The sequence below is a fragment of the Girardinichthys multiradiatus genome, chromosome 19, assembly GCF_021462225.1.
Source record: "Girardinichthys multiradiatus isolate DD_20200921_A chromosome 19, DD_fGirMul_XY1, whole genome shotgun sequence".
NCBI lineage: Eukaryota > Metazoa > Chordata > Actinopteri > Cyprinodontiformes > Goodeidae > Girardinichthys > Girardinichthys multiradiatus.
This window is the reverse complement of record NC_061811.1, coordinates 23,046,979-23,069,203: the sequence shown is the minus strand read 5'-3', so window position 1 is coordinate 23,069,203 and position 22,225 is coordinate 23,046,979. Positions and strand designations below refer to the sequence as shown.

The 22,225-nt window shown below is 42.3% G+C and overlaps 1 protein-coding gene across 1 annotated transcript in view; it reads right to left on the bottom strand.

Annotated features, from left to right (window-relative positions):
- The window catches only part of meis2a (Meis homeobox 2a), a 99,853-nt gene that overhangs the window by 44,243 nt on the left and 33,385 nt on the right, over nucleotides 1-22,225 (bottom strand). The window contains exon 8 of the mRNA XM_047345266.1: nucleotides 16,336-16,481. Coding sequence (XP_047201222.1) covers nucleotides 16,336-16,481 — 146 coding nt within the window. The remainder of the gene's footprint in view (nucleotides 1-16,335; nucleotides 16,482-22,225) is intronic.

Below are 22,225 nucleotides of genomic sequence, written 5' to 3'. Positions count from 1 at the left end.
TGCCCAGCTTACTGCAGACAAAGCCCCAATCCATCTATCTATCACCTACTCCATCCCACCATCACTAGTGAGTAAGACACCAAGATATTTAAACTCCTCTGCTTAAGGTAAAGGTTGACCCTCAAAAATAAACAAATTCTTACACCCTTTTTCCATTGAAGAACTATGGCCTCAGACCAAGAGGAGCTGAATCTCATCAGCTCCACTTAACTCTTGCCTGTGAACTGCTCCAGTACATGCTGAAGGTTATTACTTGAAGATATCAACAGAACCACAACATCTGCAAGCAGCAAAGATGAGACACTGAGGTACCTCAACCAGACACTCTACTCTGTACGTATTAACAAGCACAGCCTTTCTAAGTTAATCTTTTTCCCTTTGCTGTGTTCTTCATTCGATGTTAAGTGGAGCTGATCTTTGATTTTAAAAGAAAAATTGGGTGTGTTCAATATCTCTTTCCACTTGATGCTTCTGCTCCTCAATGGTCTCCATCCTTATGAGAATAGGGATTCCAGTGCACAGCCAGCATCTCTTTTAGCTGTCTCCCTCTCTCTTCCTCTTATCCTATCCCTCTGTCTCTTTAAGACTCCACGTTCTCCAGAGAAAGGCCAGTGCGTTCTAATAGTAAGCCTCGGGATACAACAACAAGAGCACAACCACTTACAGAAGACAAACAAGAAACCCCTGGGGGCCACATTGGAATGTCAAGCCAATTTGGGAGATATCATAGGACATTTATAATGTCAATTTCTGTTTTCAGGTCAGAAATCAAAGGCAAACATTGTGGGTAACATTTGTCCATTACATTGCAGTCAGGAACACCCCCATTCCCTACCAAAAAACAGCTGCAGGGGACACTTCCTGTTTGCTAATGATGCTAAATGTGTTCAAGTCAACCATGTCAAATTTTCTCCCCCTCTGAATGGACAGCTGGGGTGGAAGGCAATTTTTTTCTGCCCTCCACCAATGCCTGTCGTTTTTTACCTCATGCATGTGAGAGAGATTCTTACAGGACTCTAGGAGACAAACACTTCAAACCGTGTCCCTTTTACTAGGACTGACTTATATAACTGCTACAAACCAAAGATGCATTCATTGGCATAAAGCCAGCCAAACCCTAATCATTCATCATTCTACTCATACCTGTTGTGTCTGTTCTCTGTTACTGACTACAGTTTATCTCCTTTCAGAAATGCACATCTTAGGTGCTGTACTTTCATCTAAGTGAGTATGAGTCAAAGAGATTTCTTCTGTCATTGCTCAACCCCCAAGGGCACCTAGCTGCAAAAGGCTGTGTGGACTGACAAATGCCCTCAAGATCTTTTGCTTCCTTATTGTTTCTCAACATGTCACAGGAGTTAAAAATGCCTTTATGAAGCACTGCAAAGGCATGTGTAGAGTGGAGAAGAGAAGGCTTTTGCAGCTTTTAGGTTGAATCTTTAAGTGCATTCTTCCATTCTGTCTTTCCCTCAGGTTGCAGTGGTTTAAGGCTCAATCCTGCCCGGGGGCCAAGGTGACCTTTCTGACCTGGCTGGCCTGCCTAGCTACAGCCCTCTTGTTTGTTAGGCGCTTTATCCACTGACAAAGCAGGCAGGAAGTTGGCAGCAACCCAGCAGCCCCATGGGAGGATGACCATCAGCTAGCTCAGCTTACCCTGCTTATTACAGGATGGTGGGGAGCATGTGTATTTTTGAGTGTCTGACTGTGCGATGGTGTGTGTGTGTGTGTGTGTGTGTGTGTATGTGTGCGCATACAGCTTGTTTTCACACATCTATGTTTATAAATGGGCTTTTGCATGTGCATGATTGAAAACATTCAAAAGTGACTGCCCCTGTTTTTTGCAATGCCAATTTCTTAGCTTATGACACGCAAAGAAGAAGCCCAGAAACTACAGACCTTCTCTTCAAGTAAACCAGATCAGCCACGTATGTTAGCAACAGTCAGACAACCTTCTAATCGCTTGGACTCCTGGGACTCCAGCACACTTCACTCTTTCTCTCTTTGCTCGCTCCGTCCTCCTCCTCTCTTCAGCCTCCTCATCAGAGCACTCAGAGCAGCTCACTAAAGCATTATATCATAAGACACTCCGGTTTCACTCGCGCCACTCTATAAAAGTCAGGTAATTCATACTTCATTTATATACCTTCCCATTAATAAAGCTGATGAACTTTTCACTCCTTAAATCAAATGGGCCATTTTAACAGGACTTAGAGCACCAGTCGTTTTCTCTCCATTTTCCTTCTATTGCTTTGGAAAAGGATAACCATCAGATTCCCAACTGCTACTTGGAATATATAGACAAGAAGGCTTCACAGAATTTTAAGACTTTTGGCTGACCCCTCCTACAGAGACGAGCTGTGACTCGTACCTTATGGTTGGATTTTTTTTGTTGTTTTTCTGCTTTTTTCTTTCTGTCTCGATGTAATAGAAGGTCATTGACCTACAGGCCTAACACAAGGCATGATGGCTCCCTGGCTCAGAGGCTGTTGACAAGCATCTGTGTTCTTTTCAACAACTCGTTGAACCACCCCCCGTCAACCTTCCCTTCTCAGGAATGTAACACAACCGCTCACTGAGGTAACCCAAGCCCCTCCCCTCGCCCATCCTTCATTTACAGAAACAGAGAGACCAACTGGGGGTGTAAGGCAGCTGTCCCCCATCTCTCCATCTAACTCTTGCTCCCTCTCTATTTCCCTTCCTCTCTTTAGATTTACTTCTAGCCCACTGCCTGTGGAATAATTAATGATGCAATTGAGCTGAGGAGAGGACTCTGATCAGCAGGGGCCATTCGTGAATGCCTTTGTAACCATTTTAAACGGGAATGGAAAATAGTATCTGAGAAAGGTATGAGACAGATAAGAAAGGGAAGTAGAAGGACATAACACAGTTAGATGGTGAGAGGAATAGATTGTTAATAGTCAGTTCACCCTAAAATCTGTTTTGGTTCACTCAAGTTTAATCCCCTGTACCCATCCCCCTTCTCCTCTTGTCCGTCCTCATGGCAGGATTGGGAGGGCCTGACCTGTCTGGTGATTGATGGTAATGTCTCAGGAAGTCATTTTCCCCGACAGCACCCCACCGCCTTTCACCAGGCCTGGTGCAGAGGTGAGCCCATCACACGGACGCTTTTAACTCTTTGCTCGCTCACCCTCGCGGGTTTGATGCACCCATATATCACACGCAGCCCTTAAGCACCACCATCTGCCTCTAACAGCAATGCCTAAGACAAAAATCAACTCTGCTGCTTTTGACATCAGAGATGAAACAATTACTGGTTTTAGATATACCATGATAAAGTATCTAACGGTTTTTTCCTTGTAAAATTTATTTTCCTTTAAAACTCTATTTGTAAACCATGCTAACTGAAAATTAAATTCAGGTTTTATGATTTTCCATCAAACAATGAAGTAAGAATAAATTATAGTATCTGGGCTGTATTACTGTCTAGGGAAGGATTTTTTGAGACATTTTTTTCCTTCCTTTCTCGCAGATGGAAATGGCACAAGCCGTCTTCTCAGTCGCACTGTGATGGACAGGCGACCTATCCAGAGTGCACCTCAACTCTCGCCCACTGACTGATGGAGATAAGCACAAGCTCCCCCATGACCCTGCAGGACAAGTGGGTATAGACAATAGAAAAATGGATGGATGTCTTCTCACTCTTCCAGCTGCTACTAGCAGTCTAGTGGCTGAAGCTAAGTAAGGTATCTATTAGCTGGATGTTTGCTGTTTTCAAAAATGGTCTGCTTTGAATTTTTTACTGGTAAACAGCTTGTCAGATTTATTAAACTACCAGAACTGCAGCAAACAGTCTGCTTATACTTGGTAGAACTGCCAAAGTAATAATTCAAGACTTTTATGTCTGAAGTAGTTGGACAACTTTGTATTTTGATGAAAATAATTGACACAGCAGATGAATTTAGTCAGTAGTTCCTGTAAAACCTCAACATAAAAACCTCAATTAAAACATAGGGAGGTCTATGCTTCAAGTAAGTTATTTTAAAGCTAGTTAAAAAAGCTTACAATATCATAAAATCACCACAGTCTGAATGCAGGGTGTATTGTGTGTTCAAGCTGTGATTTTTCACTACAAAATTTATTAAAGGGCAGTTATCCTTTTTTAACCCTTGCTTATTAAAACACTAGAAATGATATTAGACAGTTACATATTTCTAATATATAGTACTTGTACAAATTGCAAGTATTTCCAACCGTGAAAATGTCACCTTTTGCACAAATCTACACAAGCCCTCTTGTAGCGGATCAGCCGAGCAACCCCTTAATTCAGGTTGCTGGGGACGTATCTCCTCAACTCCATTATTGTTTGTGCTTACGACCTCCATTATAGCAATTAAGACACGATTCCAACACTAGGAATGCTGTGCTACGTCGCAGTATTGCTAACATCTTCCACATCTCCACTCCATGTGTCAAAGCAGAGCTGTCGTTTCTTAAGCACACATATTTTTTTACAGTCGAGCTCTTTTTTCTTTAATGCTGCTTTCTGCATTTATTTTCTTAATTCGACTCAAACTGTGCCTTACAGACATCCCTCTCTGTTTGAGCCCAAATAACCTAAAATGATCCGTGAAGAGACTCGTGATTCCCATTTTCAATAGGCTTCATTAGTTTTTAATATCTAGCCAAGGAAAAGAGGGGGAAAATGGCATGAAGATAATCAATGAAAAGGGGCTGGTAGCCTATTAATCTCCCCCGAAGGATTGTGGGTTAATACACGCTCTTGCATAGGCAAACATGGCTGTATGGTGAACACATCTGTCTGCCTGGATGGGCTACTTAATGAAACAGAGAGTATTTGGCTGTATAGATGGATGTTGTTCCCCTTGTGAAAAATGATTTCCCACTCCCAGTGTCCTGAGGCTAACGCACACATGATAGGACTCTATTCAATCCGCTAGAGACCTGACTGTGCCCCTGTGTGAGAGCGGCTTAAACAATAAAGGTGCCGAGCTGGACAGGCAATGCATGGGCACCGGAGCAAATCTTCATGGAGATCATATCAGGGACTCCTAATGTGGACAAGACTCAGACTGACCCGGGAATGAGAGAAGATGATGAAAGACGAAACTTGCAGTGGTACAGTAGTCCTCTAAAGAAGAACAAGGAAAGGGAGATAGAGAATGAGCCAGCTGCCATAGATAAGCAGGCTCAATGTACTTGGTGTTGTGCGTATGCATGTGCTAGTCAGCCGGGACATGTGTGCATGTTTCTGTGTATTCTGACAGTATCGCGGCTGACCTCTGGTCAAGGAGTCCTGTAACAGGAGCTCACCTCTCAGTGTGCTAAACAGCCACCTGAAGACTGGATTAGCCAGTGCGACCTTGCCCCTGAGGTAACCGAGATACACATCCGGGGGGACAGACATGAAACACACCCGTGTCACGTGTTGGAGAGGCATGACCAGGCAGGGAGAGATAGACACAGGGAAGATTGAAGTTTAAAACAAAAGCTGGTGCACCGAGACAGAAGAGGCCAGGTGGCGGTAGGGATTGTAAGTGCAAACAGGACACTTATAAGAGGATGAATTCAAGAAGGATACAGTATAATGTGGAGCAAGCTAAGGTGAAGGTGTCAGTGGTGTTTTCTGTTGTCAGATGAAAACAAAGCATTGGAACATAAGAGGATTGAGCTGCCTAACCCGGTGCCTTGGGGTAGCCGAGATTTGTGCCTGTATGGAAATTGATGCCTGTCAGCCTTTCTATGACTCAACTCTGACAACATGCATGTATGTGTGTAGCTGTGAGCATGCTGTGCTATGACAAATGAGTAGCGCTTAATTTGTGGATGATTATGCGGGCTGTGGGTGCCCTAAACTCCTTTGAACTTGTAATTGCCCCTGGTTTCAGTAATGAACATTAAGGAAGATTCAAAAATGTGTAGCTAATTAAACATTTGCTCCCACCCACAATTTTTCTCCTGTATTTCTTCATCTTCATGCTGCATGAGAGGGAGAGTAGAAGAGGAGGAGCTGGAGTTGGAGGAGGATAAGAAAGAAGGAGGAGGTTCTGCATTGGGAGGCATGCACTGCTGTTGTCGCCCTCTTTATCTAAATAATTGTGCAAGCTGGTTTATGGGCTTTAGAGAGGTGCTTTGTGTGTCAGTCGTGCAGCCTTGGGATATAGAGAATCTAGCTTTCCCCACAATCAATATTCAGAGATTCACATCTGGAGCCAAGACCTGCTTTGCTCAGATTTGGGTTTATATATTTATTTTTCATCTTTATTTGATTTTTGATTGGTTGTTCTCTTCCTTTATCCATCTGTATGTTCTTATCAGTGAAAAGAAAATCTATTTTTGCTTTAGAGCTAACTGATCTATAAGACATGCTCATTTGTATAGCTTAGAATGGTGCAAGGCAGCATGTGGTTATAGATGAATAAAGAAGTCTGAAAAGATTTCTAATTGTAAAAAGACACTAAAGCAAATGGTTATGTATTCAGACCTCTTGAACCTTTGTCATTTTGTCACTTTACAAACACAAACTACATTGTATTTTTATGGATTATTATGTGGGGAACCGTCACAAAGCAGAGCATACTTATGTAGTGGAAGGAAAATAGTTGAAGGTTTTCAAAGTTTTTACAAAACAAATTTTTTTCAAGCCTGTTGTGGATATCTAGAGATGTAAATATTCTCTGCAGAAGAACTTAAGCTCAGTCAGATTGGATTTGAAGCATATTTTAACATCTTACCAAAGATTTCAAATTGGATTTAGGTATGGACTTTGACTAGGATGTTCTAATGCACAAATATTCTTTGATCTAAACCAATCCATTGTGGAGTGCACGACTTTACGTTACCCTGTTAATAAACTGTTATGTATCTCTGCAGCTGCTCCAGAGTTGCCATGGGCCTCTTGCCTGCTTCTATGAAGAAAGCTCTCCTTACCGGAGCTGTCAGTAGTTTAGGTGGACAGCCATGTCCTGGTAAGTTCACAGTCATGCCATATTATTTTTATTTTGAGATTATGCATGCTTTATGAAATGTTCAAAGTTTGGTTAATAACAGGGGTGGACAACTTTGCTTTTTACTCGGTTGTATTTACGTATATCAGGGTAAAGGGGATGAATATAAATACATGCCATAATTTTAGGATTTTTATTTATAAACAATTTTGAAAAGCATGTGTCAGTTTACCTCCAATGCATAACTATGCGCTACTTTGCATTTGTCTATCATTTAAAAATGTTTATAAATTGGGTGTAATGTGGCAAAATGAGAAAAGTTCAACGGATATGAATAATTTTGCAAAGCACTATTTGCATGCTTAACAAAACTGCTGAAGTATTCTGGATAAATGTCTGTTTATCAGGCAGAGTCCTGGTGGAGGGCAAGAGAATATGGAAAGGAGCAACATATTGAGCTGCTCAGCCTCAGTCTTTGATGTGGACTGGTCTCTTACCTAAAAAATAGCCCATATGTTCAAAAGGGAGAAAGAGAGAAAATATATCAATAGGGAAAATTGAAAGGTGAGGAAGTCTGGGGGAGAGGGGGGAGAGAACAAGAGACATGGCTCCCAGTTATAAGGACCCCACTGTGCAGGAATCCCACCGCCTGCCTCTGGACTGAATTCTGGGTAAAACAAAAGCATGCATTTGAGAAGAATCAGAAAAGGAGGGGAGAGAAAATTGCACAAAATGGCAGAAGTTGGATCTGGTGCAGCTATGAGGTCCCATGATAAACCAGACAGCGAAACACATAGTCTGTTTTTGATTTTGTCTCTGTGCCTCCATCCTTCCACCTTTTGTCTATCTTTGCCTCCCTCCCCAGTTTAGCCTGGTTTGCTGTTTCCATGTCAGCTGCTCCTTTTCCCTTCTGCATTTTCCTTATCTTGGTGTGAGATGAATATCAAAGCAGTGCTGAGGCTGCTTGGAAGCCTGCAGCAGAATCTCATTGGCCTCCATGGTACCCTGCAAACAGCAGCAGCAGCAACAGCCACCGCTGGAACAGCTCTTGCCACTGCTCCACAATCTATCATGAGAGCAATGAGACTAGTCCTCAGGGTAAAACCCCAGATTAGGTCAGAGGTAATTTAAGTGAACTGGATCTAAAATGTAAAACCTTAATCCTCTTCTATGTTTTGTTATAAGTAAGATAACACAAAAAAGTTTAAAAGGGGAAAGCAGCAAGGAATCAAAAACACCATCTTAAACACATACCATGTCACCAAAAATAGCATATGAGGCCCCTTATTACAAACAGCCACATTCTATCTTATTTACCATAGAGTCAGATATGATTGAAAGACAGTGCTTTGCAATATAAATATTCATGCCCTTTGAACTTTTTCATAGAACAAAATTAAACTTTTTGGCATGCAGAAATCTAACTCTGGAAAATGAACACTACACATAACCCTGAAAACACAAACCCCTCAATGAAACATAGTGGTGGCATCATCATGCTGTGGGGAAAGCTGGTTAGAGTTGAAGGAAAGATGGAAGAAACTAGCTACATGACAATGCTAAATTACATTAAATGCATGCCAAACGTTTAGATTTTTAATTGAAAACAAATAGTTGAAAATTATGTACCTTTTTCCTTTCACTTCCAATGATGTGCTTCCCCAAAACATATGTTGAAATTTAGGCTTGTAAGGTGGCAAAATGTGCAAAAGTTCAAGGTGTATAAATACAAGGCAGTGTAGGTGATAGATTGGAGTGTTATGACTAACGAAGGAACTGACAGTGCTAATGGCAAGGAAATTATCCCAAACTGGGCTCCATATTCTCGCCACAGAATAGGCCTTTAAAAAACGTCTTGTCAACTTTACGCCTGTGCAGTCTCAAAGAGTCTTTCTCTGTTCTGAGCAGCGAGTTTATAAATCTGACTGCCTTCAACAGGCCATGCTCCGTTTGCTGTCTGCTGTGGTCAGGGCACGTGTAGTCACCTCTGCAGGGGTAAGTCAAACTCATGCCGTGCTCCTGCTCTTCAATGAGGTCAACCCCACTCCAACCACATTATTTAAAGGCCTGCATATTGCATCACATTTCAGGAAGCACTTTGAGTAATGCCCTGTTATTTTGCACTGTTGTCAAACTGGAAACTGCAAACACTGTGGATTTCCATATGGGTTAATCACCTCATTGCAGTGGGAATATGTCGTAAACAGTCCCTGAACGAAAACACTCATCTCTGCTACTTCATTAAACAACCTGCATTAAGATGCAAACAGCAGGAATGAAAATTAACAGGCATGGGTGGAAATGAGAGAAAACATGAGGAGTAGCAGGGACATGTATGTATCCCTGCATTCACAAACAAAAAACAGCAAGGTGCTAATTTTCCATAAGTAAGAATATTAAAATATAAATAAAGAAAAAAAAAGGAAAAACAAACAAAACATGTAAGCAGCATATAAGCACTTTCTCACACCAATTGTGTGCCGTATGCAGTGTTAATGTGGCGTGCTTTACATGCTCAGATTCCATGTGGGGAGAGTTGGCTTTGAAGTGGAACTGTGACAGATCTGGATTAGGGGGCAAAGTGTAAAGGTCTGATGTCAAAGCAAGAAATGAATTAGAGCTTATTACATTCAAATACAGCATTAAATCTCTGGAAAAACTAATATCAGTGCCAAAAACACACTGTAAGAAGTAATAGAGCTGCAATGCACTAATAGGCTCCAGGTCAATTTGCCTGCTTATAATTGAAACCAACATTTCAAAGCTTCGCCTTGCTTTCCCTACATTTCCTACCTTATAAACAATCCATTTATAACTTTGTTTATGTATATAAACCTTTGTGTAGGATCTAGCCATTGTAGTTAAGTATTTCATCTGTAATTTTATTAAATTGAATATTATCTAAAAACCCTGAATTACACTCAATTCCAATTGTTTCTGCAAGTTCATTGTTATAAAATCTGATAGTATAGAACACCTAATTAAAGCATTACAACTCTAAATTTCCTCTTGCAAGCAGATACTATTCATTAAAGCCCTTATCACAGCTTTTCCGTACATTAAACTATAAGAACAACATGGAAATTTATTTAAAATTGGCGGGTAATAGATGTCCTCCTGGCAGATGGAAATTGACAAATAGTCGTGATAAACCTAAGTATTTCATGCTCAAAACAACCAAAACGTCATTGTTAAAAAGTGGTGAAGTGCAGAATGGGTAGTTGGTTTATAGCAGCAACAAACTCGATGTTGCTCATATCAGGTGTGTGCCTCAGAAAGAAAAAAAGATTCTTATTCTATTTCCTGCTTTGTCCTCTTTGCAAATATCTTCAGACAGAGAAGAAGTTTCATTTAAAATAAAGAGTTGTTCCACTGTGTTTGCAGTTGGGATCCTGTCTCATTGAGGGTCTATCACTGCTTGTTACCCTGACAGGGGAAGAACAGATGGCAGAAAGAGGTGGCTTGTGTCTCTGTTTTCCAGGGTCGCCGAGCAGCCCACATAAGAACACAGCGACCAGACAATAGCTGCACACCAAACCCTAACTTCCTCAAAGGTCTCCTCCACTCTCATTAGCAGTGACTTTCAATGACTTCAGTGATAAACATCACAAAACTATGTCAAATTGTCTCTAACATCTGTTTTGCAAACACTCACAAAGCACCCACAAAAGGCATGTGATGACTCTTTTTCCCTAGATCTTCCACTGTTAGTCACACATTTGGATAGCGGCGCTGAACCAAGCCGTCGCCTGGGTTACTACGGGTGACTGCAGAACTGACTTTTGGGCTCCTGAGGCAAACAAGCACATGACAGATTAGTGTGTGGGCCTCCTCCAGGCTTCCACCTCTCTGACCCTTAGGAGCCCCCTCTTTACCTCCTCCCCATGTCTGCTCTTATCCCTAAACCCACTCCCTGCCTCTCTTTTGTCTCAAAACTCTCTTCATCTAAACTCAAAACAACCTGAGGAGGTGGAAAAGCAAACTGAATCTCAATCACAGAAGTAAAGGCTAGAGTAAGTTCTTTTCTGAGTTGATTGCTTTAAAGAGTAATGTCATTTAACAAAATATACAAATAAATGTTACACAATTACACAAGATTACAAGTAAAATAGGAATTTATTTATATAAAAAATAGAATCTTTCATCATGTGTATTAAAAAGAAGAACAAATATAAAACAAACAGCTTTTGGCAGCTGAAGAAAAAATAGAGTTAGGTACTTCAAACTATTTGCAGATGTGTGTCTCCACCATTCAGGGACTGCCCGTATTGGAACAACCCACAAGGATTAGCAGGACTAGAGGAGCTTAAACAAAACAAAACAAAAAGAAAAAAAACTGGGGACACAACAGGGCTGACTGTTTAGTCTACACAAACAACATACCCTCTCTTATTTTTTAGGGGATGGACTTGCACCCTTGTTTGTTATATGGAGCAAACATCCGTTGCCAGGGTTTGGCCTTGCCTGTGCCCATGTCTTGTGAATGACCCTTGCTGGCTCTTTTATGTGCGCCTATAAAGGGTGGCAGTGAGAGCAGCTCCCACAGGAGGGCTCGACCTGACGATGACACCCTGTTGTCATGGAGATTAACGCTATGTTGGGCTTGGGTTGTTGGTGTGTGTGTGTGTATGTGTGTGGGGGGGGGATTGGGGCACTGTCAGCAGTGTATCTAATGATGTTGTCTGCAGCACAATGCACTCAACTCTTCAAAGGTCCTCACTTTTCTGATCACATGTATTTAAGGTGCAGGATTCTTATTGCTGCGTTGGCATTTTGAGCTCTGCAAAGAGTTTGCAACATGATCAACTTTTATTTATTAAGCTCAGTGAAAACACAGTTCAGGAGTCAATCCTCTTCAAAAGCACACACTAAAGACAGTGAATTGAGCTTTCATACAAATAGGTACACTTAAATGCCACTGGATCCCACCTTAAATGTTATCATCTGTGCATTTAATTCTACTTCACAGTCCAAAGACTCTCGAAATGACCAAAGGATATATCACTTCCTTTTCAAAGAGCCCAGGGGACCAATATACCTGGCTTAGCAGCTTAACAGCATTTCCCCAAACACCCGGGCCAAAAGGTGGCTCGGGACACAGAACCTGAGACGCTTGATGTTTGAGAGGGCTACGTACTTACTCCTCACACTGACCACTCTTCCTCTGTTGCACAGTCCATCCCTACTTCCTTACAGTATAGAAAAACTTTCAAGTGGTTGTGCTTTCTCCTGTTCTCCATTATTTATTTTCATAGGTGTTTGAGGATTTACATGAGCCAAACTGACAAGATCAGATCTCAGACTGGCGTCTTTGTATCTGAGTGCTTCCTGTATTCATTGCTGTGGTGACCTTTGTCTTTACAGAAGTGAGTAAAGGGTAGCAGTTGGTGAGTGGGAACAGAAGGCCAAGCACGCCATGGGGCTAATTGTAAATTTTGGAGTTTACTTTAGTCTTAGCATCACCTTTTCAAATCTTGTCCTTCTCCTCTTTTATCTTTTTTCCAGCTTACATTCCTACTATCCACCCATCCAGTGCCCTCTTGGCCCATGCTCTTGCAGTGGAGCAGAACATTTTACCCCTAACAGTGAAGTTTACCTTTCTGATAACATAATCTCCCTGTAGTATTGAAAAGCTTATTCCAACAGTCTGGGATTTCCCTTCCCCTAATGTGGCTGGAAGACATCCAGAAACTCGTGGAGAGGGAGAAAAAGAGAAGGGGGGCGGGGGGTGGCATTAGAGAGGCAGAGCAGGAGGTAGAATACAAGAAGGAAGTGGAGAGACAGTCTGACCCTCTTCTGCCAGCCAACGCCAGCTGATCTGTCCAACCATTGGCCAATTACATGTGGAGCATTTAAGGTTGCCAGTTTTCTTGCTCCCAAGAGAATGTGCATGTGGCCCCAATATAAAAGAGGTCAGGGATATCATAGCCCCTCTATAGAGTCTTGTTTTGAGGAATCAATATGGTGCAAAAACAGTACTTTCCTCTCAGCTGGAATGCTGGCACTGTAGGACTGATGGTTAACATGAGCTACAATGTGTCTGTCTCTTACGTTCGACCGCCATGACCAAAACAACCTCGTGATTTCTCCCAAGAGAGAGTGTGAGGTCAGAGCGAAGCTTTGGATGGAGAGTGGGAGGGCAGAGGGAGAGGGCAATTTTGTTATACTGAATCTAAAAGCCAACAGTTGTTACTATTGGTCCGTGTTGTTTTTTGTGTGTTAAGGGGGGTTTTGTCCTTTTGAGCCTTTCAGAAGATGTGACAATGGCTGGATGTTGAGAACATATGTAGGGAGACCCCTGTGGCTCATGGAAGAGGAGCTCCATGCTGGCCCCCTCAGTTTGAGAAAATTCAAGGCCGCTCCATTCACTCCTCACCCCTCAGTTAATGAATGTGTGAATGGCAGAATGCCGCTATAGGCCATTCAGGGGCCAAAGTCCCCGAGAATTCACCCTTGGACAAATGCATCCAGCTATTGCAAATACATTTGCTTAACAAATTAAAAGAAAGGAGAATGGTTAATGGGTGTGTGTATGAGTAAGAGTTTATGGGTGGGAGAACTGGATGGTGATGGTGAGAAGAGAAGAGAAGGGGGATAATTCAATTAGTCCTCTTCCTCAGCGGAGAAATGAAGGCAGGTTAAAAGGAAGGGATTATTATTTGTACAAGACTGGTCCGGGCTTTGCACAAAAGAAACAAATAAAGATTGGAGAACATCCACAAGCAAGGAGATGTGATAAAGGGGCGAGGAACAGCAAAAGAGGGTCTTGAAAGCTTTGCCTGGTCTGAATTCAATGGGTCTCTGAAAGATCTGTCTTTCTCTGAGCTTTCCCCTCCACCAGTCCTAACCACCTTTTGATTTTAAACACAATTAAAACAAATCTGTTGGCAATTATTCCAGAGGGTTTTCACAGATAGAGACTGTAAGGCTATCATCAGAGAAAATGTTTTCAGATGATTTTATGTATTTTTTGCATCCATAAAACGATTTTTCCTCAGTCATGAACAAAGGAACAAAACACCAACAGCAGACAGAATCGCTCTTAAAAATAGTACATATTAAAAATAAAAAGTTTAGCCTCAATCCGGCCCTCAGTGTGTGAATGAAGCTTGATCTGTACAGCTCAGTGAGAAGCTCTCCCGTCAGGGAGTGACGGCGCTGTGAACAGCTGTGAAGTCATTTTGATAATGATGAGAATAATAAGCGTGCAGACTGGCGTGGTGGAGCCGCTAAGGCCTGCAAGGCTCAGGGCTTTGCTGTTGCAGCTTCACTGCTCCTGAATAGATAAAAGTGATTAAAGCACTTCTGATTATCCCTGACCAATATGTAATGGATTTACAGCCCTTTCAATTAGGTTGTATTTGCTGGCCGCTTATTACTTGGGCTTTTGGTTAGGTAATCAGGGTAGAGGTGGCTTTCAGCTGGGAGTGGGCACTTTGGTGAAGGGGTAGGGGGTTTCTACACAGTGCACAGGGGGCACCTAACCCTCTTAAATGCAAGGGTGATCTGCGAGACCCCAACTCAATACTAAGACTCCCTTACTTTCCCCCCTTCTTTTACTTTGCCCATCCCCCCACCCCACATTGTCACTCCTTCTCTGCGGCAGAGAGTTACAAGCTCAGGCAGCTTTTGTGTCCCACCGCGGCCACCTCCCTCTGATATCTGACCCGTGTAGCAAAATCAATACAGCCTGATGTTCTGATAATGTCCTAACATTAGCAAGGGTGAGGGGACATGTAGACCACCCCCTTTTAATAAGGCACAAACAGATGAGCAGAAATGTAGTCAATGCTAGACCATCCGTTTTGTCAAATCATATTTGAACAGTCATGATACTTAAAGCTCTGTTTCCAGGTCACGTAAAACTGCTACATTTAATGACGTGAGCAATTTAAAACTGTTTAAACTGAGGAAATAAATTGGCATCGCACCAGGTCAATCAGACAGAAAAAAACTCCAACTCATTACTGAATTTTAATTTATTTCAATTGAAACTTTACCTTGAAATGCATAAACAAATAACTACCCCCCCCCCCCCCACACACACACTCATGTGTGGAACGTTTTACAGTTATGCACATGTACCCCTTCTATCTTTCTGCTTCTTACACCCAAACAAACAGCACAAAGCACAAATAGCGGTTGTTGAGCCGATTCGGGGCATAATGAGCTAAGCAACTGTATAGGGCCCTGACACCAGAAGGGGGCCCCCAAAGGAGCTACAATGCTCATTTAGCACTAAGAGGCTTGAATTGTGCCAAAAAAATACCCCCTATATCATTACATCACCATCACCAGCCTGAACCGTTGATATAAGGCAGGATGGATTCATGCTTTCATAATGTTCACACCGACCAGGTGATCTTTTTCCAATCTGGAACTGTTCAGTTTTGGTGAGTCTGTGTGAACTGTATCCTCCTTTCCCTGTTCTCAGCTGACAGGAGTGCCACCCGGTGTGTTCTCCTGTCTATGTAGCCCTTCTACTTCAGGGGCTGATGTGTTGTGCATTCAGAGATGGTATTGCATCTGAGTGGGAATTAGAGCTACAGTTGCCTTTCTTTCATCATCTTAAACACAGTCTTCCCATTTCCCTTTGACGTCAACAAGCCCTTTTTGCCCATACAACTGACACTCGCCGAACATTTTCTCTTTTTCAAACCATTCTCTTAGAGCCCAAGAGATGGATGTGTGTGAAAATCCCATCAGATCAGTAGTGTCCAGACCCTATCGCACTAACAATTCTGCCATGTTCAAAACCACTTACATCCCATGTCTTGCCTCATTCTGATGTACAATTTGAACTTTAGCAAATCATTTTCACCATGTACAAATTTGTAAATGCTTCAAGGTTCTCCCATGTGCATGGCTGAGTGCCTTATGTGTTAACAAGCAATGAAAAAGGTGTAGCTAAAAATGTGGCCTTTGAGTGTACACACCAATTCAGTTGTATAGTCGATAAATGTATTGTATTGTATAGCTGTAAACTATGACATTCGTAATGTTAGGTGTATAATTCCCAAAGGTTCAAACATGGATGATATTAGGGAGATTTTATTGGAGAAGAGGTTGCTGTTGTAGCTTTTGTTGACTGTGAAGTAACCGGCGTAACTCTTGACATTTGCTCCAGGCATGTTTCCAACCATATCTAGGAGCTGATGGTAGTTAGAAGGTGTCAGGATGAAAGTCTTTTCAGGACCCCATACAAACATGACTGACTATTATGTCACAAATTGCAGAGCTGAGCCAAGTAAGCAGCCCAGACTAATGATATTGACCTGGTCAGTGTGGCCCTCTGACAGAAAGTTTCACTTGCTCCCACAGCAGCTACTAATGACCAATGTGTATATGTGTTGTTTTGTAATACACGTGTTTCTGCAGAGGTTGTTAGCATAGCTCTAAAAATGCTTACCGTGAGGTGCTGGAACAGCCATGCCCTCATGATGTTTGTGGCCACCTTGGGGAAAATGCCACGCTTTTTCTGCCTCTTCTTATCCTTGTCTGGATCATCGTCGTCCCCCGTGCCAGGCGATGCAACACTGTTGTCTAAGCCATCTCCTGGGCAGAAACCAAATTCGGAGTTAAATAACATCTCAAACCACATCACAAGGTGAAAAAAAGAAGAAGTACAGTCAGTCAAAGCTGAGTTTAAGGTTTATGAAAGATGGATAAACTGACAAATACCACAAATACTGATGTTGGAATTTAAAAATGGTGCGCTTAGGCCAAAAGATTTGGTGCAAGTACAGCTGGTGTTGTGCTGTGAAAATGAGGAGGTAGGGGTATTAGGATGGCCTTAGATAAAGGCCTGCATAGAGACTACAGGGTTTACACAGAGCTGCTGTATACCCCAGAGCATGAGGCCGGGGAATAGGGGTTAATGGCTCAAATGTTATGGTAGGGCACTGAAACATTGTGTTCCTCATTCCACTTCTCCAGAAAGAAAAGGGAAATAGGGAAAAGGGAAAAGAAATAGACAAGGACCTTTCAAATACAGTGGAGACTAGGACTCATGTCATTAATTCAATTAAATTTGCATGCTTGACTTAACACAGAGCATTTTTCCCATCCTTTCAAGAGAGCCAAAGGGGACAGAATGGAGTTAAGCAGATATGTACAGTAAAAAGGAGGATTCATGAATTTACAACATTCAGTTTGCTGCGTGAGCAATGATTTGTGATTTGAGGAAGTTCATTGTTGCAGTTCGATGCACATAATGGACTCTATTGGTCCTATTCTTTCCCCCACCCCCTTACCATCCAGCCATAAGATTATTATGACAGGCCAGCGACGGCAATGCCTGCATTAATGTGCATCAGCACTTGACTTCTTGACAAAAAACATGGACATACGCCTCCTTCAAACTGAAGTTTGCATCCTCGTCCCTTGGCTTTTGCTTGTTCCTCTTCCCTGGCATTAATTGTGCATTAGCAAAAATGATTTACTTTTAGCAGTCATGGTTATTTTTTCTTGCCCCCGGGCACAGATGCCTTGAAAGCCTTCCTTGAGGGCATCTAAATTATGTATCTGAAAAACTCCTTCACTAAGGAAGCGAAGGACCCTGACATTCTCAAAATTCAGACGCACATGTCCTCTTGTTTTTGGCGAGGCATCAATCACAGCCACCTATACAAGCCTTAATCCCACATAAATATTTCAACTAATAACATTAAAAAGGGGGAAAAGAAAAAGGATCCGACTGGTGGTGTAATCAGATGCAAAATAAATGAAGAACACAAGGCCAGCAGGGGCCTGCACTTCGTAAAACTTTTTGTCTTTCTTTATGTTTTTCTCAACTTTTTCTTCTTCTCAGTTGGTGCTGCGTTTTTCTTGCACATCATTAGCTTGGAGCCACACGAAAGAGATAAACAAAGAAGTGCCGAGGAGAAGTTAAAGAAGCTGCCGCCCTCCTGAAGGACATATGGGAATCGGGACAGACGAGGGGTGTTGTAATTGTAGAATGGGCATTAATTAGCGGGCAAATGCCATAAATCCCAGGCTAAGTACAAATCCTTGTTCAGGAAAGCCTAAAACAATAAACTTGGGCCCCTACCCTGACTGTGAGGGGCTTCCTGAGAAATGCGACCCAGACGGAAGCTGACTACAACTCCCCCAGTTTGCTTCGAAACTTACAATAAAAACACAACCAGTGAGCTGTGAATTTTAACCACCCCGCCTTTGTTTCTTTGCTTTTGAGCTTCGCTGAATAATGTTTATGCTCCGTTCGGTGTTTGTTTGTATGCCGCTAGGTTTTGTGTTGATTTTCGAGCTACTCTCCAAATCCCTTTCCCGCTGTGAGCAGTCAGGCTCATCCAATAGAACCGCACAGTGGCCAAAAGGCTGGCAGATTAATTTTATTGACGTTTCCATTTTCACTGCAATGTGATAGCCTTCCCCCTGGCCAGGGCCAGTGCGACCCATGCGTATTTACAGACTGACCTGTCACTTCATTACCCAGCATGCTTGCTGCCTCCAGCCCTAGCCTGTGAGGATGAAACCAGACTCCCCCTTACTTTTCAGCCCCTCTCTATCTTACATTGATATCGGCGTGTGTCTACACAGATCCGACTTCTACAGCAGCAAGTTTGTGTACGGCTTCAATGGCTGTCTTTGAATCTTTATTTATATGCCGACATTTTACTTCATCACAAGAATAAAGAAGTGTGGACAGAAAATAAAAAAAAGAAAAACAAAGGAAAAAAGAAAAAAGAGAAGCAGGAGGAATAAAGGAGTAGAAATAGAATAAAGAAGATCCAACTTGCTCAATCTCATTACATCTGAAGGAGAGCTGGTGCTTTGCATCCACCCCCACTCCTTTCTTATGAGCGAGAGAAGGAACGCTGCAGGGCAAATTGTCCCAAACGCTAATGGCTTCTGACTGTTCCCTGGCAACTCTGCCATTCTAACCTGCGTGGATGTGCACTCTGAGAAAAAAATTGGGTAAGGGAAAAAAAAGTACAGGGCAGAGCAGAGGGAAGCGTCCCATCATCTGGCCATGTGACACAGATGGGGGTTGGCTATTAGGAGGCAGTCGAAAGGCCTAAGGGAGCCGAGGTGCTGGAGTGTAGCCCCAGGCACTTTTGGAAAAGCAGCGCCCTTGGAGAAGGAAAAAAAAAAAAGACAGCAGCACACCCCCACCCACCCACTTTCCCCTCTTTTTCTTTCTTCCTTTCAGCCTTTTCTCCTCCGTCCGTTCCTCACTCCATCAAGATCTTGACTGTAGTGCTTGCAATGAAAGTTTCTCTGCAAATTTGCAAATGCGCAGAGACTGCAAAAGTGTAATCAGGCAAACACGGAAGACAATGACCGGGCACAATGAGGGTAAGAGAGAATGAATAAGCACACTGGCAAACAAACAAGCCCAAGTCCAAGAGCACATTATACGCTCACATACATTCCCTCTCTCATCACCAGTGGGTGGTTATTAAAAATGCATTCAGATATATCTCCTTGTGAGTAAATTGGTCTCAGGGCTGAGCTCATTATCGGGCTGGGAAAGGACTGTAAACACATTGCATCTCTGCTTGCCTAATGTTGGTATGTTCGAAGTCGCTTTAGAAAATCTTGAACAGATTACCAAGTGTCTTGTAGTCTTGTGGCTATATGGGGGTTTTCAGGGAGGTTGTAATGACACCAAAGCCAATGCTCAATGCTCAGGAGGTAACATCCCACTGGGGAAGCCACCAGGTTAGGTTAACCATAGAAATACGACCACGAGTAGGAAATATTACAACTCTTGGAAACCACATCTAAACCTAAATATGGTTAGCTACGAAATAACTAGAGTTGCACTAGGAAATTGGCTGGTAAATGGAATTGGTGGATAATACACTTGACCTGGCTAGAAACTAATAACCTAGTATATTCCGTATATTTCCGTAGTATCTGTGAGGTCTTTTAAGGAGGAAGCACAAAAGCAGAAAAAAAGCTTCTGGAGAGACTATTTTCAACACATGCTTATGGGGTATTTATTCAGGCTGATACTTTTAAAAAGGACATGAAACTACAGCAAATAATGGGAAGCTAAAAGCATTACAGCAAAGTTGTTGTGTTTTATCCTTGTGATAAGTCCAATTCTATCTGTCACAGAACATCTGCAACATCTTTTCGAAGTCGCACACTTAAGATGAGAGTCTACTTGCCCTACAGGAATACGCGTTACTGTACAGGAACTGTAGAGCTGTGTAATACTGACTGCTCACTCTCCCTCTCAGACTATGTGACATCACATCAGGCCCATATATAAAGAATTATCATTGATTGATTTTGACAGAAAAACTTCTTAAAACTCCTTGTTAGTTAGAATAAATAAATTAATGATTTAACAATCTAACACAACAGTAAATCAGAGACATTTCCTTACAAATAGCAACTATAATTTATCCTGTATACAAACTATATTAAAATGTGGAGCAAACAAAGAAAAAGCTGAAATAGTAAGGTACAATGTGTCTCGTAAGGCAGTTAATGATCTGTGCTGTAATTTATTTTAGTATGGTTGTATTTGTACAGATTGCTCTGTCACATAATCTGACGGAATAGATTTTTCTGTGGTGCAGAGAGACAGATCTAAAACTTTGTGCTGGATATGACATACTTTTTTTATTTTACTACAAATATTTTATCTTAAAGACAGCTCAACTTTCAATATATCCAGAATGCAGAAAACCGTATTTGTTGTTCTTTCTAGTTGTTAAAGATAAATTATATACCGCAGGGAAGAGCTTTACAAAGTTGCTGTTCTGAAACTGAAAAAACCTTATTGACAAACTTTGATTTTGTTGATGTTTTATTTTAAACGTTTTACTTTTAAAAAGCGACCTGATTGTTTCAGGGTAATAAATCAAAGGTGTAGAAGCAGTGGCTTACTAAAGCTGATGCTAAAATTACTAATTACAACATCCCCCACCCATGACCCCTGTCAGGCCAGACTAGTCAGCCATGTTCACCCAAATAAGAAGAAGAAAAAACTCACATGGATGGCTAGAGTAAAAGAGGAGTGGATGGAGAAGCAGAGGCTATAAGATCTTTTTTGGATTCTCTACCTTAGCACAGCATTCTGACCCGTCCCTCCACCCGCCTATTACACCACCTCCATCCCTGCAGGCTTGGCTGCGAAGAATGAGGAGAAAAGAAGAAGGGGGATTTAGAGCCTCCCTTTCCACTCTTTTTCTCTTGAACTTTTCAGCCAACATAAGCGGCGTTTAGCACATTCAGTCCCCCAAATGGCAACGAATGAGGGACGCAGTGGGGGCTCCTCTTTTGTCCGTCTGGTTACCCCTTTTATTTACTCTGGATTTACGGAGGGGTCTTTGCCGACTCTGGGACCACATGCTTTTGACACATACACAATCTCCTTTCCGCACACACACGCAGAAATGCGAAGAGGCTCTATTCACCCTGGTGGAACAGCTAGCCCTCTGTTACTCCATGCTCTCTGAGGATTACCATCCTTCTTGCTACAACCACATGCTAGCAATATGCTTCGTGCTCAGGCAAGAAGACCCTAATCCCTTTAATGATAAAACATACTTGACCATCCGTGTTTTTTTATTTAAGTAAGCCGTCAGAACATTTTTGTTTCTCTGTGTGAACGCACCATATGGTGTGCAGCATTTGCTCAGATCCATACAGTAGATGAGGGCTCTAAACGGAACAGTCTCAGTGTGCGCGGCACCACCGCAGCCTGCGTTTTACACTGATTATTTCCTGATCTGTGCTTAAACAAGCAGCAGCCCCTTTGCACTGGACCATAAAACAACAGCTTAGTAAACAGCAAGCATGCTGACAAATTGGTGGCACTCAGGCCGGAGTCATTAACAGCCTTAAAACCTGTCAGAGCAATTACAACAAACTCTCTCCTTTAGCAAGTCCATGTGCCAAACTCAGAGGGTGCTGCCCACCTCTTGTCTGCCGCCCCCCAGTTACCGCCGGACACATGGCTGAAGGTGAAAGAGAAAGCATAACCCTCGTCTCTCCATTTTATTTTTTTATTTCTCTAAAAGCATCCCACAGAAATGAAGACAAACATCTATGTAAAACACAGCTGTATCTGCAGCTGAGAGATTCATCTTGCATGAGAGGTAATAATGTTGGGTTGTCCCCCCCCCCCAAAAAAACCCCACATCATTAAGTGTACCCTTAAATGAAGTGGAATAAGAGCTTTTAATTAGATGTTGTTTTCTGTTTGGGGGGAAGTGAGGCAGTCAAGCAGTAAGAAAGGCGTGGAGGGAAGGACGGAGTGAAATGTGTGTGTTTGCATGTGAGTGTGTGTGTGTGGCGGGGGGGGGGGGGGGGGGGGG